Source organism: Trematomus bernacchii, unplaced genomic scaffold, assembly GCF_902827165.1.
Source record: "Trematomus bernacchii unplaced genomic scaffold, fTreBer1.1, whole genome shotgun sequence".
NCBI classification, from domain to species: Eukaryota; Metazoa; Chordata; class Actinopteri; order Perciformes; family Nototheniidae; genus Trematomus; species Trematomus bernacchii.
Genome location: NW_022988043.1, coordinates 3,349,403 through 3,370,775, shown reverse-complemented (window position 1 = coordinate 3,370,775; position 21,373 = coordinate 3,349,403). Strand labels below are relative to the sequence as shown.

The 21,373-nt window shown below is 39.7% G+C and overlaps 2 protein-coding genes across 3 annotated transcripts; one reads left to right on the top strand and one right to left on the bottom strand.

Moving 5' to 3' along the window:
• The first annotated feature begins 480 nt into the window (after positions 1-480).
• On the top strand, positions 481-13,409 carry adamts13 (ADAM metallopeptidase with thrombospondin type 1 motif, 13). Of its 2 annotated transcripts, none has more exons than XM_034117909.1 (29): positions 481-688; positions 982-1,048; positions 1,232-1,365; positions 3,044-3,127; positions 3,374-3,498; positions 3,600-3,746; positions 4,386-4,520; positions 5,725-5,875; positions 5,959-6,063; positions 6,151-6,302; positions 6,380-6,443; positions 6,610-6,736; positions 6,824-6,972; positions 7,091-7,211; positions 7,374-7,454; positions 7,542-7,723; positions 7,899-8,055; positions 8,540-8,669; positions 8,767-8,946; positions 9,389-9,587; positions 9,660-9,759; positions 9,844-9,973; positions 10,125-10,301; positions 10,387-10,591; positions 11,213-11,489; positions 11,572-11,715; positions 11,807-11,986; positions 12,834-13,009; positions 13,101-13,409. In XM_034117909.1, the coding sequence occupies exons 1-29, from the start codon at positions 569-571 to the stop codon at positions 13,260-13,262; spliced, it is 4,161 nt and encodes a 1,386-aa protein (XP_033973800.1). In that variant the 5' UTR covers positions 481-568; the 3' UTR covers positions 13,263-13,409. The 2 variants fall into 2 exon arrangements, with proteins under 2 accessions (XP_033973800.1, XP_033973799.1); XM_034117908.1 differs by having other exon boundaries at positions 481-724.
• LOC117472615 (carnitine O-acetyltransferase-like) lies at positions 13,406-20,553 on the bottom strand. The gene is made up of 14 exons (XM_034117910.1): positions 20,527-20,553; positions 18,722-18,991; positions 18,519-18,637; positions 17,202-17,255; positions 16,946-17,111; positions 16,653-16,827; positions 15,851-16,029; positions 15,658-15,758; positions 15,452-15,571; positions 15,233-15,355; positions 15,004-15,139; positions 14,270-14,332; positions 14,041-14,178; positions 13,406-13,935 (listed from the first exon to the last, which is right to left on the bottom strand). The coding sequence occupies exons 1-14, from the start codon at positions 20,551-20,553 to the stop codon at positions 13,720-13,722; spliced, it is 1,887 nt and encodes a 628-aa protein (XP_033973801.1). The 3' UTR covers positions 13,406-13,719.
• Positions 20,554-21,373: the final 820 nt, after the last annotated feature.

Genomic DNA, 21,373 nt, shown 5'->3' with positions numbered 1-21,373 from the left:
GGCAGTTAAGAATTAGATATGGTTTTATGTCTGCCATGGATATAATGGATGTTATTATGTTACACTGTTGAAGAGTGTGTGTGAGCTTCCTTTCCCTCCCAGTGTCTTTCAGTTCAACCAGAGGATTATGTCTGCCCTCTAATGGCTAAAAAAGGAAACATCACAAAACATTTTATTTATAATAATTGGGTTAAAATCAGTAGTGATTGCAGATGTCAAAGGCGGAAATATAAATACTGGTTTGATCCAAAGTTGGACTTAGAAAAGTATGCAGCTGCCATGCCCAATTCTTTCTCACGATCAAAATGTTTCAAAAACAAAAAGTCTAAAACGGATTCTAACAGTTTTTATTGCTCAGTGACGAAAGACAAAAAAATTACACAAATTAGTAGTAGAAAAAAACAAAACAATGAGAGCTGTCCTATTGGTCCCAACGTTGAAAAAATAAACTTGCAAATGACGTGCGCCACTTATCAACTTTGTCCCCACTGTTTACATAAACAGACGTTACTCTTATCCTCTTGGCCGGGCTCTGTCCTGCTGAAGAGCAGGATCGCATATTGTCCTGATGTTAAAGCAGAGCAGGTCGTCGCACAGGAAGAGGGGAAACATGTTTTTTACAACTCTGCTCTGTCTGCCGTTACTGTGGCCTGGCTTTGCCGCTCTATTGACTTCTCCATTGGAAGAGGTAGGTGGAAAACTGCGGGCGAACAGGAGCACTGCGGTGAGTGATTCTGCTACTGCAAAGTACATTGAACTCTTCAACTTTAAACAGTTTATCACCCTGTGAAAAGCCCCAACCAGCAGAGTCATTACTATGTTTTACTGGATTTACATGGCAGACACTAAGAAAACAAAAGCTCTAAAATAGTTTAGTGTTCTCATTCAGTATGTGGGCCACACATCTAAGTTTGGTTACACTGATTTAAAGTGGCCGTTTGTAAAGGGATCTAAAAATAGTTTGTTTGTGTCTTCTTTAAGCTTTCCCATCACTCCTCTAAACAAAGAGACATAGTTTCCTCTCCTGGTTCTTCTCCTGATACCTCAGGTATGTCTTTGTGTGGCTGAAAAGTAAAACAGTTTGAAGACTGCTTGCAATGAGAACTATCTTCTTTCTGTCATGGTGTAATTGAAGGTGATACAGTAACACCATCTTACAGTACTTGGTTAACTGCAGGTACACAAGCAGAGTACTGCTGTATGTCCATACTTTGTTTTCTCCTATTCACAGTGAGTGGGCGGCTGCCTCGGTCGGCTCTGATGCCTGACATCACACATCTGGAACTGCTGGTGGTTGTAGGGCCTGATGTCCAGCAGGTCCACAAGCAGGATACAGAACGGTACATCCTCACCAACCTCAACATTGTAAGTCAAAACACAATAACCTGATTATGTTCTGTAGATTGCTAGTTGTGTGCCTTAAATCACATGTATGGAAAAATGTAATGAAACCAGGGATCGAAATGAAACAAGAGTATTCTACTCAAGAGCAAGTAAATGTACTTGTGTAAACTTTTGTTGTGTATTTAGGATACAAATAAATGCCAATTTACGCACATTACACCTCAGAGCTCTCATGTCCAAATTAATTGTCCTTAGATGGGACTTTCTGGCCTGTGCATACAACTTAATATCGATTTGACATCCAAAAAAGAAAAGGTGGGACAACACTGGGAACGGGTGCAACAAGCATTATAAAGCTGCATACAAGATGTAAGATGTCAATGTCAAGGGAAGAGAAAAAAATTACCCAAACTGAAAGCAGAGATGTATTAACAACAAAACTACCACTACTCACATAATAAAGCAAAAATTAGTACAGTTTTGACAAAGTAGCAAACACTCGCTACATTGACTAGCAAAGCTGAAATTGTCCTCTGGAGAGTTCTTCATCAGTGTTTGCTGTACCCACCTGTATGAGTTGCATTTTGCTAATCTGTTCCGGGAAGTTCTCCACAAACTGCTCACTCTGCTTCTTCAATCTTAATCCATATTGTAACCTATTGTAACCAGCCAGTCAAACAACCGAAAGTCATTACATATCTCAATGAAGTTACGTTCCTGAGTAAACACAGCAGTCCACGGGAGGACGCTCATTTTAGCATTTAGCATGTCAGCTAGGCCCAGCATGCACCTGTTGGTCACATGCATACGGTGGGTGTGTTTGATCCACATATAAGCCTGTGCTAGGTGATTAGTTAAGGTAAATGCAAACTTTTATTTTATCTGCCTAGCTACAACATAGCAACAATTTATGCTTTCGTTTATTCCATTCTCATAACAGTTTATCATGATTTATTCATCTCTGTTTTACTCAAAAATGCGACATGCATTGTAGTGAAGTAGGCCTGGATACAATAGGGCTCCTTGGGAAAAAATGCTTACAGTCCCAGTGATCAAAAGTTAGAGTATCAACATTAATATAGGTTATTTAGCCTGTAAAATTGAATAATCTTGAATATTTGACCAATGTAAAGTTACAAGAGTGATTTAAATCATAGATAGATATTATCTATTATATATCTATAGGCCTACTACATATTTGACTGAGCTTCTAGAAATGTATATGGAGCTACAGAAAGAAGAATAGAAACAGAAATGTGTAACTACAAGCTTATGTAAACTAAACGCACGTCCAATTTGTTTTACAGGAAGTAAAGATGCTTGGATTTTGATTTAAAATGAATGAAATTAATATCGGTACATTTAGTTAAATAGGTGCAAAATACAAAAAGGGAACTTATCTTATCATCTTGAAATTATAATTAACACATTTTAATAGTCACAACACAAAAATACGAGTTGGTTACAACAACAAGAGTACATGTAATACTCCACCTCACTATTTACAGCTATAGGACTGAAATTAAGGGCAATGAATAGCTAATGAAGTTAAGTAAAAGGCAACACAAGAAGATGTAGGCTATTGGTAAGTGTTTTCATAACCAGATAAGACATATTATAGAGTGCACTGCAATCACATTACACTCTGAACATCCTCCTGATATATATTCCTCTGACTTTTATTCCCATTTCACCCCAGGCCTCCGAGCTGTTGAGAGACATGGCCCTGGGCGCCAACATGAGGGTGCACCTGGTCCGCATGATCATCCTGTCAGAGCCAGAGGTAAAAGCAGCTCCCTCTACAAATTCAGTGTAGAGTCAAGTTCATTAATTACAAGATTTTAGAAGTAGCCTAGTACGTTACAGTAATCTAGTCCTAACCCTTTTTTTTATTTATTCATTGATGGTCACTAAGTTATTGCAGTTATCTACAGTGCCTTTGGATGTGTGCAATACAATAACCCCACACCCAGTTGTTCCATGTTTTACCATCCCTACCTTATTATTGTTATTCTTTTTGTGCTTCTAGCCAGAGATCCAAATGTCTCCCAACATTACCTCCTCTCTCAGAAGTGTTTGTGACTGGGGCAGAAGGATAAACCCCTCAAATGATACAGACCCACTTCACGCTGATCTTCTTTTATACATTACAAGGTGTGGTAAATGAAGCTGGTTGTATTGTATATTGATGCTTTTTTTACCTTTTTAATGAATGAACAATCCGTGTTTTATTTGAATCTCTCCCACCCAAACAGGTACGACCTGGTGTTGCCTGATGGGAACAAGCAGGTCAGGGGTGTAGCGCAGCTGGGGGGGGCTTGCTCCAGTGAATGGAGCTGTGTGATCACAGAGGACACAGGCTTTGACCTGGGGATCACCATCACTCATGAGATTGGCCACAGGTAAAGCAAAGTCACACACATGATCAACAGTAAATCTGCATTATATATAATATATGTTTGAGGATAAGGTAACACTTTCTTTTACAGATTTCTAATTTCTAATTCCTGGAAAGAACTATACAATTGTGTACCTATTATAGGAAAGGCAGGGACAGTGTTTAGTTGATATACCTTTAATTACATTATTATTTTAAATAAATTGCTGCCTTGACAGTCGCAGGCAAGCTTATAATTAAACGTGTCCATTGATAATGAAGGAATAATTTCTCTGTATTTAAATCGAGATTTTTCCTCAAGCGCATTTCTAATTTCATTATAATCAATACCAACTTTCTTGCCTGGAAAGTTTTAATGAAATATTAGGATAGTATAGACCCAGGAAAAGAGATTTAATTAAATTGTGCGAATACATTTAGCCTTGTTAAAAGAATAGAGTGAATCACTTTGAGTTCTGAACAGTAGAAATGCAATAGTTTTTAATTAAGCTGAGATTCTCAAGCTGAGGTGCATTCACTGCAAAAGGGGATGAGAACTTTAAATATCCTCACAGACTTTTAACAACTTCAATTGATATCGCTTAACCATTTTAATAGCTACACAATAAAGTATATTTAACATATTTAATTTACTTTTACCCAGTTTTGGAATAAACCATGACGGAGTAGGAAACACCTGCAGCAGGAGTGGGTTCATGATGGCCTCTGACGGGGGCTACAACAGTGTGGATCTGACCTGGTCGTCCTGCAGCAGAGAGCAGCTGCTCACATTCTTCAGGTGGGCCAACCTGCTCAGAGCAGCTATGCATTAAAGGACTGTTGAAAGGGCATTTCATCGTTAGGTCATATCTTAATGTGTTCACCTCAGGTTGTGTTAAAATAAATCCCTTCTTACAATTTGAGAAAGGTCAAAGTAATATTTGGCTTTGAAATCCTTTAAAAGCTTTTTAGATCTTTAGTAAAGGAACTCTCAGTGTACTATACAGGGGTGGAAAAGGTACTCAGATATTTTACTTTGGTAAAAATAGTAATACCACTGCGTTTTATGTACTTTATTCTATTATCTCATTCATACCTTGTTCATTCTTTATGTGTGAAGTTTCTAATATAAGTAAAATACCTAAGATTGTCATTCAATGCACCATTTGAGTCAGCATTCAAAATCTGACTCAAGTAAAAGTAATAAATAATAACGGCCCATTCTTTTTTTATTTAACCTTTATTTAACCAGATAAAAGCATTGAGATAAAATCTCATTTTCAATGCTGACCTGGCCAAGAAGGCAGCAACGTTACACATAACACATAACACAAACATATAAAATACAGAGAACATAACTAAGAAAACAAAAGACGAAAAAGCAGTCACTACATTGTGCACATTAGGACAGTAAGAAAGGTACACTACTTATTACTGCAAGAGCAGCTGGTGGTAAGGACCTCAGACAACTTCAATTTAAAACATGCTATTGAGACAAGTGCCCTCAGTTTTAGGCTTGATTGAAGGTCATTCCAAGACCAGGGACCATAATAAAAAAAGACTCCTTTTTTAATAATAATAATAATTATAATGTAATAATACATTATTATATTGAAATACAATTGTTAATGTTACAATATTTTTATCATTTTAATGTTGTGGCCTGTAGTTTTTTTTTACTATACTGTCAGTTAGCTTCGAAATTTCTCCAAAAGATCAATTGCATTTTCCCAAACTATTCTAATACATTCAACTTTTTTTTACGATTATATTTAGTTTTATTAATCGGAATATAAATCTTCAAAATGAATTAAGTTAGAAAATAAATGTAGTGGAGTTAAAAGTCCAATAGTTGCCTATTTGCATTTAAAGTACGCCAAATGCGTACTCAAAGCAGAACTTGAGAACCTGTACTGTCCACAACTGGTGATATACTGTGAGTAGTTTAGATAGTTATTAGCTCTACTCTGGACCTGACAATGAGATTGTATTAATGTTTCCAGTGAAGGAAATGCTGAATGTGTGAAGGACCTGCCTTCACTGGGAGGCTCTCTACAAGACTGGAAGCCTGGTCTGTATTATGGAGTTGATGACCAGTGCCGTATAGCTTTTGGTAGCACTGCAAGAGCCTGTTCTTTCACTAATCCTGACCTGGTAAGTCACCTGTTATATCAGCCTAACATCATTATTACCACAAATCCAGTCATGTCTGCATTACTGGTCACCCTTTCCATCAGCCAGCGTGTCGTGTCCTTTCCTGTCACCTTCACCCTGATGACGACAGCTCCTGCAAACGTCTCCTGGTCCCTCTGCTGGACGGGACAGAGTGTGCACCTAATCAGGTCTCCGTCGTCACTGAGTCATTTTGGTGTGATCATTCTCTTAATCACTGAGCATTATTTACAATGTTGTTTGTTTCTCTCTTCCAGTGGTGTCTGAAGGGGCGTTGTGTGTCCGCTGATGAGCTCAGCTCCTCTGTGGTGGTGCATGGCTCCTGGTCCAACTGGTCTGAGTTCTCCCCCTGCTCCCGGACATGTGGCGGGGGAGTCTCTCACCGCACACGGAAATGCAATAACCCAAGGTAACAGATTGTTATGCAAACATCTGTCATTGTCAGTGCTGAAGATCCCGTGACTGAACTTTACTTTAATGTTTTAGACCGGCTTTTGGAGGGGATGATTGTGAGGGACCGGATATTGAGGCTGGACTTTGTCACCAGCAGGTAAGTTCTTACTGTTTACATTGGGCCCCCATACAGTACAGGAGGGCAATACTATTTACTCAGATCGTATTTGTTAGCTGTTTATCCTGTGCTCACATAACAACTCAGACTTAGTAGTGTGACTAAAATAAAAAATATTCATGTTTCATTTTTTCTTGCTACACAGCCATGTGAGCAAATGCAGCTTGATTTCATGGCAGAGCAGTGTTCCCAAACAGACCTCCACCCCCTCTACCTGCTACCAAACACCGCCTCTTTCTACACCTGGATCCCTGCTATAGGATTTGGACAAGGTGTGCCTAAAACGTTTTTTTTCCATAAGTGAAAGGAAAAAAACGTTATCTATAACATGTTTTTCTATTGTGGAAACACTTATCCAGGGGAGGAGCAGTGCAGATATATGTGCCAATCAAAAGGAGAACATTTCCTAGTGAGCCGGGGCTCTCAGTTTGTGGATGGGACTCGCTGTGAGTCAGACAGCCCGCCTCAATATGGCTCCAGAGCTACATGTCTCAGAGGGAAATGCCAGGTAAAGAATAATAAACAAATTAATAAGTAAACGAAGAAGCAGATGCAGTCTTATTTCTTCACGCTTTACTTTTGACAGTCATTCTCACACTGTTTTACATGTGTATGTCTCTGATTAGCTGTTTGGCTGTGATGGTGTGCTGCATTCTGGGAAAGTGATGGATGTGTGTGGGGTGTGCGGTGGAGGCGGATCATCCTGCACTTTGACCTCTGACTCCTACACTGGTGGTCAGGCTAGAGGTAGCAAACAACAATTCAACACATGGCAGAAAATCAATTGACCACATCTTATGGACATTTTTAGATGAAATAATTGAGTCATCGCAAACATGTTTTTACTAATGTAGTTGCAGCCCTTTCTTATGAGTATTGTGAGTTATAATTCAGTGGTTTGTGTTTCAGAGTACACCACCTTCCTCTCTCTGCCGGTGAATGCCACACAGGTTCATATTGTCAACAGATCACCTCTGTTCACTCATATGGGTGAGCAGCTTAAATGTGTAAGAGATTTCTACAAAAAGGTTAACAGGAACTAAAACCTGAATTTGTTTTTTGCATTTGTGTCTGCAGCTGTAAGGGTTGGGGATCGGTACATTGTGTCTGGGACAAGCAGCATGGCCCTGAGTATGACCCACCCCTCCCCACTGGAAGACCACCATCTAGAGTACCGCCTCCACCTGACCCCCGACCTTTTGCCCGAGATGGAGGAGCTGCTGCTTCCAGGGCCGCTGACAGAAGAGATAAACATACAAGTGAGGAGAGTAAAACATGAATCTTCATAAATTATGTTATTTTAGATAAGAGGTAAACATTCTTCAGAATTTAAAAGCTGAGGAATGTATCGTTTACAAAGACACACTGTTAGAAAAAATAGGAATTGTCAGGAATTGTTATTATATACTCAATATTATAATTTTGTCTTTGAAGGTGTATCGCAAATATGGAAAAGAATACGGAGAGAAAACAAATCCGAACATCAGCTACCAGTTCTATTTACCTAACAGAAACAGTGACTTGATAGAGATCCACCCTAAAGGCAAATGGGCGGTCTTCACAGCGCCGTGCTCTGTCTCCTGCGGCTCTGGTGAGAGGCTGTTTATTATGAGTCATATAGAAAAGCACAAAGAGAAAACAGCACAAAATATCTGCTAGTAGTTTCCATAATTAACTCACAGGCTGATGAAGTATTTGTATGTTAATGTGCAAACAAAATGACCTTTTCAGACAAGCTTTTGTCTTATTGTTACAGTATCTGCTTATTATAAGGACACTGCACTGTTGAATATGCCAAATTCATTTAGTCATTAAACTCGTCTTTTCAGTTGCAAATACCACCAAATGTCTCCCGAACTGATAAACTGGATTATTACAGATAGTACAAACATAATTTCATATATAGCCTTGTCTGTACATGATGTTCTTATGTTTATCTCCTCAAATCCTCATTAAAACCATTAATATAAATGTTTTGAATATTGCATTTAAGACTTGTAATCTTCTGAAATGTAACAACATTGCCTGAATAGTCAGGGAAATCATGTTTAATTTAATGGATTATTTTTTCACAGGTGTACAGAAGCATGAATATGTCTGCGTAGATGAAGAAACCAACAAACATTTGGAGAAACATGATTGTGAAACGCCTCCTCCACCCGTACCACTCCAGACAAGCTGTCAGCTCTCACCCTGTCCCCCCAGGTTAGGTTCAAACTCAGCACTGTGTGATTTTTTTCTTTCGCTTTCCACATTCAGCTCAGCACACATGGTTAAACATGAATAATTTACTCTTGTACAGGTGGGATGCGGGGTTGTTTGGGCCTTGTAGTGCCTCCTGTGGTGGAGGAGAGAGAGTGCATCCTGTAAGATGTGTTCAGGAACATGGAACCAATGTGGTAGAGGTCCAAGATGCTGAATGCCCTCCTAAAACAGCTCCAAATGCTGTAGAAAAATGTAACCTGCAGCACTGTCCTGCCAGGTAAATCTACACTTTACTGATGAGGATTAGGTACATGGGTCAAATAACTTCCTTTGGTTGATATTTAATGGTTATCCTGATATGAGACTGAATATCGACTTGTCAATTTTGTCATGTATGTGTATTTTTCTTGCTTTAGATTCTTCATTACAGTAAAGTGATGCGACACTATTTCCTGAACACTCTAGCCTGATCTAGCTGACCTATTATTTGCATTTACCAGCACTATATCAACGTACTGATATTTATAATTGATGATGTTATCGTGAAAATATTTTTGAAAAAGCACCAATAATCAACCCTAAAATGTCCTCATAATATCAAATGTTTTGGTCCAAAATATAATGATATTTGAGTTTCTCCATATAACTAGCATTAGGAAAATGAAGGCTTTCAGGTGTTGAAAAGAGAGAAAGTAAAATCCCCTAACATGTGTTTACAGATGGCGTGTGTCAGAACCAGGGGAGTGCTCAGTTGTGTGCGGGCCAGGAGAAACAGAGCGTGTTGTTTCATGTGTCCGGCCAGAACATGGTCAGGAAGTGGAAGTGGATCAAAGCTTTTGTTCTCTGCAGATCAAACCACCTGACACTGTGCCCTGTGTGGTAGATGTCTGTCCCATTGGGTGGGAATCAAAGGGAGAGGTAAAGTAAATAAATCTCCTTCTAATAAGAAAATCTGAAGCATTTGTAAACATTGTTTTCCTTGACCAGCAGACGCCCATGCTGAAGTCTGGTGTGCTGCCACGCTCCAGACAGGCTCCGGTCTATGTCTGGAGTCCTGTTATCAGTCAGTGCTCAAAGACCTGTGGGAATGGTAAGTGAAAATGATTGCTTACCATCACTCAGAAACAGAAAGTCCTAATCAAAGAAGGTCAAACAAGGACTGATGCTTATGTAGGAACCCTGCAGGTGTGGTTCTCCTGTGTGGACCACCAGACCAGACTGGGGGTAACGGACGTCCACTGTGATCCTACTAAAAAACCTCCTCCTCAGTATGAGACCTGCAACACATCTCCCTGCCCCCGCATGTGAGAAACCATTCTTGACTTGTAGATGTCTAGTAAAATGCAGTACATTTCATTTTCTTTGGTAGTCTTCTATGTAAAGATCAAGAGAAATAAGCTATGTTTAAATTAAGGGCTTGAAAATGACAGCAGCAACCATTTTTATAACCACCAGGTGGCACTCTAAGCAAGGAGTCTGCAGTGTAACGTGTGGAGGAGGGGTGGCCAACAGGGTGCTGTACTGTGCAGGAGAAAGAGACGGGGAGGAGGAGGTGGTGGAGGATTCAGAGTGCAGTGACTTTCCCAAACCCACAGCAGTAGTTTCATGTAACAACCACAGCTGCCCAGCCAGGTGAAGCACACACACAAACACACACATGACTGAGATACATCTTTGCTCATGGAAGATTACTTAAACAACACTGTCATTCTTCCAGGTGGAGGGTGTTCAGTGCATCACCCTGCTCTGCGTCCTGCGATTTGGGTGTAGCTCAGAGGACTGTGTCCTGTGTGCAGTTTTTCCATGGCAGGGAGAGTGTGGTGCCGGAGGAGAGCTGCCATGCAGCCATCAAACCGGCCACCACAGTGCCCTGCCTGGTGAGGGTCTGCACCTTCAGATGGGAGGTGAAACCTTGGAGCCAGGTACATTTCACAGGAGACACATGGATTGAATATGAATATTAGATAACAGTCAAAATGAAACGATTAGCTGATTAATTGGCAAATTGACTGACAGAAGATGACTGGGCAACTATTGATAATCTCTTAATAATTGAAACCATGATTCCAGCTTCTCAAATGTAAGGATTTGCAACTGTTTCAAGTTTTAAGTCAGTATACACTTAAAATAAGAACAAAGACAAATGACTAGAAAAGGTATTACACTTTACATTATTCAATTTGTTTGGCTTATTAGTGTCTTCCATATAGAGTCAGATTGACATTTAAAGGACCGTGCCAGACTTTCTAAATGTAACATCAAATGATCTCCATTTATTATGGAATTGACTGAAAACGAATTGCTGTCTCTGGAAATGTAGAAAAAATACATACAAAAATGTAATTCTATCCAATTGTCTGAAAAATATGTTAATTATACAAAACTATTTATGGCCTGGCTTGAAAACACAGTGAAATTGCCTTTTTAATTGTCTTTTAAAACATTGTTTGTTCCTGGAATCCTATTGGAATCCGCATTTTATACCACTTTCTTTTCTTCTTTAATATGAATCCTGTTTATTGTGGTATACCTTGTCCATCCAGTGCTCGGTACCATGTGGGTACGGGATCCAGTCCAGAGCCGTGTCCTGCATGGGCCCCTCTCATCCGGAGCCCCTTAGCCCTCAGTTCTGTATGCACATGCCCAAACCCATCACCATACAGGGCTGCTACATGGGCGGCTGCGGAGACACGACACCAACCTCAGATGTCATAACTGCAGTCACACCACAGCAACAACTGGACCATCCTTCTCCGAGTCCAACAGAGCCAATCACCATCCTACAGGCCACTGCAGCGACCATCCCAGCACCTAAACCCAGTTAGTACACAAAAACGACCCATTCTCATTAAGAGCTGAAGGCAGCTGATGGATTATCATTACAGTGTCTGCTCTTTACCAGGGGCATGTGGACAACTTCTCCTGGAAGAATCTGGCATTGTGGATTTGAAAGACCTGACAGGCCGCTGCATGGTATCCATTGGTCGACCCCTAGATGAGGTCATCTATATTAAAATGGAATCTGGCTCCTTGAACTGCAGCAAAAGTATGTTTTATCAAAGATGTAAAAATATATTTCATATGCCGTAGCTAATGCATCTAAACAAACATTTATCACTCCATGCATATTTCTACAGAGGAGTTTGTTGCATTTTTTGACCGACTGGCATTGGTGAGGAAGTGCGAGCAGGTAGCAGGCAGTGAACTCACCACCAGAACCAACGTCCTGCTGGTGCGTCAGAATCTGCTCACCCCTGGGAACGGGGTTGTGTTCACCTATAATTCACAGAAAAACATCAAGAAGAGCCATCATCAGGGTAAGAGTGTGGTCAGCACATGCAGTTAATTTTTGTCTTCAATCCAACAGGCTGACATTTACCCTATTTTAAAAGATTGGCTGATGCTTTGTGAAATAATTAAAAGTTATTATTAGAGTGACCCCATGTTTGAGCCTATTGACACATAATGTTGTCATTTTCAGAGTGGTGTTGATTCAGCTACAGCAGTCAATGTTGTTGTGTTCAATTGTTTTGTACTAACTATGCTTTTATTTTGTCCCCTCCCCTATTCATTTGGAGGTGACAAACTTTAAGCTGAAGTAGCGCCTGATGCAGTCCCCACAATTATTGCAGGATTCCCAAAATAAAATGTAATCCCCCCTCAAATGTAAAGACCCTACATGGGAAAGTTTCAGACACAAATCAAGGTCATAGTGTGAACTTTTATTCATTTGCTGCAGGCTTTGCATTTGGCCATAGGGATGTACCGCAGATTTTGTGTACAAGTTTTTGTAAATGTCTTTTGTGAGACTTGTCATTTACATTTCCCAGGCATAGCTGAGGGGTTGGTAAATGTCAACTTTGTCACTTGTGTGCCTTTGTTTAAACTGAATCTACTTTATTCACTTATACTGTACGTGATCTTCCCACTTACTGAAGGCAGGTGGCAGGTTAAACAGTAAGTGAACAAATATCAGAGAACTACAATTTATTTTCTTGCACAAAATATATAAAACGTTTCAAGGCCTTCATTGTTTCCCCTTCATATTCACAAGGACCATCGGGAACTATGTCATTGCCTGGCCATCCCTTTGAAATGCATTTGGCTGTTCAGGCGTTCATAATGTTTTGTTAAGATGAAGTGTATTTTGTCTCTGCCCCACAGATTGTGACATTCAGCTGTTTTCCCCAACTGGCGTCTTTGAGAATCCAACAACGGCAAACACTAACCACACCTGCAGAGTCCTCATCAATGCCCCTCCCTCAGTAAAGATCAAAATCCAAGCGCTTCACATAGGGTTAATGTTTAACTCCACCAACTCCCAATCTACATACATCATGGTGCGGACAACACATGGTTTCAATGGTATATGTTAATATTATGTTATAATGTAATATTGACTCCACTATTTCCTCTTTGTTTCTTGTTCAGATCCGGGACATGGATGTCTTAAAGACCAATGTGTTTAAAGGCCAACAGCTGTTTCAGTGGCACTCCTCTGGAAACATGGCTGAGATTGAATTTCATGGAGACTACCTGAATGCCAAAGGGAGTTTCAGAGCTGAATATTCCTTTATGCGTCTCAGACACTAAATATGAACAATTTTGAGGAGGTTTGAAATTCCTTTATAACATTTCTTTAGAATTCTTTATTTACAATAAACACATTTTTGTAACAGCAAATTACTTCTGCGCTGTACTTCTGTTGTGTGACCCAAAATAAATAAAAAACAAACCAAAGCACTCAAGTTCTTTAAGTCAAACAAGGACAGTATCATGAATATGGCACAAGCGAAAGAAATATCACAAAATCCAATCAGCAAATTATGTTAATGTTAAAATATCTAATTTCCACCATAAAGAACTGCTTCTCATTACAAAAGCAGTCACAAATTGCACTTCCCACGACCCTTTGGCTACACATTTCCCCTCATCCCAGTACACCCAGTACATTCTGTGTCTACGTCAGCGTGGCCCTCTGCCAGCATTCAGTTCCAGCTCCTGTTCAGCCCGGCGGGACACAAACACCTCGCCAGGCTCCGCTGTGGGATCACTGCTCGGCTGTAGCTGTGTCTTCCAGGAGAGCTCTCATGTCCAACAGAGCATCCTCCACAGCCCGGGCAAACTTGGCAGCATTCGTCTCGTCACAGCTGTTGAAGGCCGTGATGGCGATGTTGATGTGCTCATCCATGGGATTGTAACACACTCCATAGCCATCTGGCACCATTGGACCGAAGCACATCACACAGTCTGTCTTGGAGCCAACCTGGACACGGAGACGGGAGAGATGAGGGCGAGCAAACAAATACGACAACAAGTAATCATTCGCTCAGGGATAGGAAACTGTTGATTTTCTTAGATGCAAATATACCTGGCTGGTGGAGAGATGAAAATGCTCAGCCACAGCAAAAGAGGTATCCATGAATATCTCAGGCATGGAGGTCAGCTCTTCAATACTCAGCATCTTTAGCCCCAGGAGATGCCTGTCTATGGCTTGTCCATGAATTGTCTAAGAAAGAAAAAGTTAAATGTGTACGACTGAGAAATCAGATGGCGTTTAAAAAAAAGAAGATTTAATGTTGATAATCTCCAGCTCTTACTTCGTACGTGTTGTTCTTATGCGTCTTAGCGGCCTCCTGCAGCAGCGCCATCCGCTCTGTGTTCTGTTGACAATATTAACTGTTCAGAAGGACAGCTTACATGCCTTATATTCAACCCAGTCTCACGGCATTTCGTGTTATAGCCACAAGATTTATTTAATCTATTGATTCCTGTTCACCAACACGATTTTAAAAGCAATGTATTTCTATTGGTAGTATGTTTCGTGCCTGCACCACGTCTTTTTGTCCGGTCGGGTCTTGGAAGACCGGAAGCTGTGTGGTTCATAAAAATATTTTCTTACTCAATATCTTACCCTAAGCCTAACCCTATCCCTTTTAATTTAAATTGTATAATGTCGGAGTTTTTTTGCCGTCTGCGAGGAAAAGAAATGGGGCTCAGAGCCTCAGAATACTGAAATCTGTATTTTTTTCCTTCTAATTTGTTATTATTTGGTGCAGGCACGAAACATACCAAGTACCAATATAAATACATTGCTTCTAAAATCGTTCTGTGTCAGAATACGGAAATCTGTATTTTTTTTTTATCTCTTTTTCCTTCAAATTTGTTATTATTTACATTGCTTTTAAAATCGTTCTGTGTGACACGAACAAAATGCGAAAATCGTGTTGGTGAACACGAATCAATAGATTAATTTCGTGACTATAACACGAAATGCCGTGAGACTGTGTTGTTATATTATACATAAATTGTGAGACTAGTGGTTTAACAGTACCTGTTTAGTTGGGTCTTGCATTGCCTCAACAAATTTAAACGAGTCTGCAGTAGTAGCACGGACAACATCTGTGCGCCCGTATTTGAACATTCGCAATGATGCACTCTCATGTGTAGAGCAGCAAATATTATACATCCTGGAATTTAAAAACAATACACAGGCTGTATTAATTGATACTCTCAATTTCCATGTCCAGCATCATTTTTTAATAGGAACATTTATTTCTTACCTGAAGTAGGCAAGTTGAAGAGCCATTTGCACAAAGGCATCTGGACTCAGCTTATGTTTCTTTGGCACACTTTTCCCAAAATGAGAAAACATAAGGGCCCTCACGTCTAAGTCATGCACCATTCTGAAGAAACAAAGACAAGAGTGAGTCAGATAAAAGGTCTGATAATACAATTGAGCAAAATCAGTATAATAATAATCACAATTGCACTTTACATACATGTTCATGTTTTGTTTAGCACTCTCAATGTCTCTTTTGACCTCAGGCGTAATGTTAAAACGCAGTTTCTGAGGCATGGGCAGGGGAACCATGGGAGTCCGAACAATTTCAGCTCGTTGCCTGTTGAGAAAATATGAAACATTTAGTGCATTTGAGCTTATTTGAAAATAGGAAAAACACTCATCTAAGAATTAAAAGACACATACATTAATTTAACAACGAAATCGATGAGAAACACGATGGGTGGACCCTCAGCAGGAGCATGTTCGTACATCAGTCCACATGTGCCGTCCTCACCGACAATGAACTGAGAAATATTGACAAGCATTTTCAAATTCAAAAACATTACCACACTATTTTTTATCAATTGCAGTATAAAGTCACTTGTCTAAAACTCACCTGTAAGGTCTTGTCAAACCAGCGGTTGCCACTGTTCCAGCGAGCTCCTCCTCCATGCAGCATCTGTGCAGCCACACGGCTCGGATACAGCTCGTCTGACACGCGTGGCATCGGGGCATCAAGGCAAACTGTGAAGATACCTTTCTGGATGGCACGGACTGACTCCTTATTTGTCTTGTCTGAAAATAAATAAAATAGCCTTTTAGATTGCATTTCTCCATACCAGATTTTCTCTCAAAGAGTCATTTAGATTCTTGAACAAGATTTATTCTAAATAATAATAATAATAATAAAGCTTTATTTATACAGCACTTTTCATACAACTCATGCAGCTCAAAGTGCTTTACAAAATGACACATCACAAGTTAAAAACAAACAACAAGAAATTCCCCTCAGATTATTTGTTAAGAACTTTAAAAGGTACATGCAGCAAAATATAACATGTTATCAGATAGACACAAGGAGGTCAAATGTATGATAATAAAAAATAAAATAAATAATGGTTTCTCTCTGACAGATAAAACACAAGACAACTGAGTCGATGCAACAATATAAAATATAAAACCCCATAAAACAAAGTGAACATATAGGTACAACAGAAATACAAATAAAAAGATTAAGACCTATAAAATAAATACAAAAATATAAAGGTAGGTAAATAATAAAGACTAAAAGAACATTTAAAGTGGGGGGTTGCTAATAAAAAGCTAATCTAAAAAAACGTATCTATAAGAGAACACATCTTTTAAAATTGAGGATTAAGTAACAGGATCTGAAAAGTTGTTGTATCTGCATTGCGCACCCTTTATCAGATTGTTATAGGCCTTTCCCCAGGTGTTTCGATGCTGTGATGTGAGGATGCCAATAGGCTCCTTGTTAGTCTGCAGAGAGGAGTTCCAGATCTTCTCCAGCTGCATGTAGATCTGATCTACTGTCAGCTGAGTGCCATCGCTGTGGTACACATCTAAGACGAAGAACTGAGGGGAAAGGCCAAATGTATTTAATACAGCCACAGGTCCAGTATTTCTTTATCAATTGTATTTCTGTTGAGGTGTATAGCTGAAACAAGAGTAACAGCAGTGCCATCTAGAGTACCTGGAAGTTGTGGACCACAGTGATGTGAGTGACAGGTGTATTCCCGCTGTGGTAATTTACAACAGTATCTCTCTTTGGGCCCGGGATACGGCAGGAGGACAGGATCTTGTAATACTGGTCCATGCACAGCGGCTTCCCACTCAGGTACTCTATAGGCAGGGTATCACTGTGACACAGCAAACAGCGTTATATATAAACCAACTGATAAGTAATGATAATGAGTTAGGATATATGCATTCATTTCTGACAAACTCACGTGTCAATCATTTTTTTAAAGTCCAAAACTCCTGCGATCAGTTTTGCAGCAAACCTGAAAAAGAAGACAGTATCAGTAGTAAGACATCATCAGTGTTATGGACAAACATATTATGACCCTGAGTTTTCAATCACCAGTAGTCAGCTCTGAAAGATGACATTCACAACTGAATGTCATTCAATATGACCTCCTGGTGTCACTCACTGACAGATTGTAAGCCTACTGTACCCGACACACTTAATACTGCAGCCTTCACTGGAGTATTTCTCTATGTGGCCACTGTGTTCACTGCATGTCCCACGGGTCACCGTAGTCAAAAACAGCTGTGCAATGCTATGATGTGCCAAACGGCTTTAAATAGCCAGCCTTTGGAGGGAAGCCTGCGCAAAGGTCAGCTTTAAACTCCAGTTTTATACAAGCTTGTTTACACTGCGCTTCAACACAATGTAAATCACTCTTTAAAACGTTATGATTGTGCTTATAAAAGACAATTCAAGGGATAGTTTGAATGTTTTGATGCAGGGTTGTATGAGGTACTTGTCCATAGTCAGTGTGTTGCCTACTGTAAATGATAAATATAGCATGCCCCTAGTTTAGAGAAAAGGGCTGTAGTTACTGCACTGGAGCGAAGTAATATTCTGCTGTGGGAGTTGCTGGTCTACCGTTGCCTCGACCGTTTTTTTTTTTGTGTGTGATTGTTTGACTTGGTGGAGTGTGATGGCTTGGGTGTCATTATAGATGGACATAACGAATCAGTTCAAATTCAGAAAAGTCTTACTGCAAGTTAAAGCGGTGTGAATAGTCTAAATATAGCGAACACTTAAACTGATGTTGATTATCTTTAGGTGGCCTGAATGGGTTTTGTGCCTAGCCTAGACCAAAGCAGTACATCGCTTTGCTTCCTTTCCTATACTCCTTCCTGTTTCTCCGAACCGTGGGCATGCCCACCACCTTCTACTACACAATGACTATTGATTAGAACCTCATAAAACTCCACTTCAAAACAAAGGTTAATCAATCATAACATGTGAACCCAAGGAATTTACAGCCCACATTAGAAGTACTGGCACTTCTTTTTTTGTGAAGGATGGCTTGGATCTCTAGTTCTATGTGAGCTTGTTCACACTGCATTTAAACTTTTTGGGAAACCTATATTTACGCGCTTATATTTAGGCAAGAGTTTTTTATAACCGTATAATAGGAACTCAAGAAATTGGCAGCACACATCAGATGTACTGGAACTTCTTTTTGCGATTGTAGGGTTTTGTTTATTTGGATAAACAATTAAGTTATTGTGGTCTTACAATGGATCCTCACCTCATCTGTCCTTGTCGATCTCTGAAGTGCATGCGGGGCAGGATAACCCCAGGGCTGGTGTAAACCGCCAACGGCATCCGGCAATCGAGATAGGTCGACTGCATCCACCATTCTGAAAGCTACATAGAGCAGGAGTCAGAAATCAGGACTTTCCTCACCAGGATTACCACAACATATTCAGCTAAATACAACCAGATATCTACCCAGTTGTTGGTCTTGCTTGCCCGTCGCTCCAGGCTTTTCTGCAGCCTACTCCCAACACCACCCTCAAGGAACTCCTTCACCAGCTGCCGTGTGTGTTCCAGCTCCTCCTCGCTGACAATGGGCTCCAGCGCATTAAGGTATCTCTCCAATGTCTGCTTCAAGGGCGGCACAGGCAGCTTAGGTAAACCCTCCTGGTGCATCATGGACCTCTCTGGGATCTGTATAACGGGTCTGACCAGGCGACATGGCTTCACTATGCCAGGCCGCAACTGAAAGACAAAGTCCTTATTAGCATTGACTCTCATCTGCTACAGGAATAACAGGCAACTCTAAAACATTTGGAAAGGGTCACAACTGTTCTTTGGTCATATATTTAGTGACCACATGGCCATAATGCAGACTCATTGCCTTGATATTAGAGTCAAAGTGTTTAGTGGTAATCTCAATAGTTGAACCAGAAGATTAATTAGACTACAACTAACTGATGCTGAGTTGTTGGCAAATATGAATTGTATGTAATCAGATCCTCAGTGGAAATGAGTTCAATTAAGCACAGTATGTTGTGAACAACATTTTCAGTGTACAATGATTTCAACTGTGAAACTTGAAACCAAAACAACTGAGCAAAGCAGTCATACTATTTGGTGCTTTTCCAACTTATAAATAGAAGGTTGACACAGTTGAACCTTTGAAATGGTAGCTAAAACTAACACACATGAAAGCAAGAAATATATCAGTGATCACTAGTAGTCTCGTTTTTATGTGAAACAATTGTGATAAGATTTGAAGATAAATGTTGGTGAAGGTACATTTGGTTTATACATTGATTTTTTATTTAAGTAGCCGTAATAAATTGTACTTAAAAGTGTTAGTTTGAAGTAAAAGTTTTTGTTAAGTACAAAAAGTGTAGCTACATTCTGCACTAGAGGTCATATTATATTATTGGATAATTGTTATTGATGCATTTATGTGTTCATCATGTTAATGTTACAGCTGGTAAAAGTGGAGCAACTTTTAAATACTTGATATACTGTTAGGTAGCTTTTAAGGTATCATAACGTTTATATTAAACCATATCAACTATTACTAATTTATGCTATTAATCGAATCAGCATAGTGACCTAATTATTAGTCAATGTTTTTACAATGTTTGCCTCTGGAAGCTGAAGTATAAAGTAGCAGAAAATGAAATATCTTCAAAATGTTTTTTTCTGAAATATGTTCTTATTCCTACAACGAAAATCAAATAACAGTGGGGATCCAAATTAATTCACAAGTATGATAACTGGTTTTGATGTTTGCCAACCCTAAAGGCACTGAACTTCCGGTAGACTCTTTCAAAATAAAAGGCTATGACCTCCGAAAGTCGAATACAGACTTAGTGTATTAGGCGAATCATGCCAAAACAAATAATGAAAAGAGATTAATAATACATGAACGACTCAGTAATACAGCTAACTAAGCTACTGATAGACCATTTCGTTGACCTTTATTGCAGCATGCGTAGTATGTTATGTACGTTATGCTATCTGCTAAGCTAGGCTAATTTACGCTTAAATTCACAGTACGGGGCTCATAAATTACGCTCGAAGTGAACCCTATTTTAAATAACAAGTAGCGTACCACCAATTCTGACAGCCCACAGTCGAGAAACATTTACATTTTAACCTTAATATCCCAGTGTTGTAGTTCTGAACAGCGCCCCACCCCTTCACTCGGTCTATTGCCGTAAAGCCAAACGTAACGTTACTGCGTTTGTTATTACGCACCTAAAATATATAAAGACTAATAACAATAGACTCACCGCAGCCTTGACAAAAACACCCAACATCTTGTCAAACAGACTTGTTAAAGGTATAAGTCTGTCCCGGGAATAAAGATGAGAGACCCTCGGGCAGGAATGTCTCAAGGACAAGCACTCGGTGTATTCTCAGCTGTCCGCCCCCCCAGACCCTGCGAGCAGACAACTGCGAGCTCTCCACTAAAAGTGCTGCTTTTCCTAGTGGAGTTTATTGTGCGTGCATGTCGTTTTTCAAATGTTTTGCACATTTTTTTAAAGCAATGACTGCCTCATTCCGTCATCATTTGTATTAAGTTAAATAAATAGTAGGTTAATGGATACATTCCGATCTATTGTGAACTATTGGGCTGACTTTTAGTTTAAGATATGGCAGAGTCATACATTATTACGTTAGATGAAATCCCAAATTACTGGTTAAATGATATTGATGGGAAAAAAAGACAAGGTCATTTAAAACCCCATGTGTAGCCTGCCTATCTTTCATAAAACCACTGGTGTGCTGCTGTGCACTCTTATAATGCCGTATACTTTTTCAGGATTTGAAGTTCAGATTTAGAGCCAATGCATTAGTGTTTTATGTTAGCTAAATGTATTAATAAAAAAAGGACCAGATATAAATAAAACATTTACAGAATGATATGCAATGCTGTGTTGATCTGGTGCATGAGGCTGTACATATCTTAACCAGCCACATGATGGAGCTCTTCCAACATGCCAACATGCTTGCAAAAGAAGCAGCATGAACTAATTTCTTCAGGAAATGCAAACCAAATACAGACTCCAGTTTCTCAAATGAATCACCAGAAAATAATGTTTAAATGAAAGGTGCAATTAAGTTACACTGGGTAAG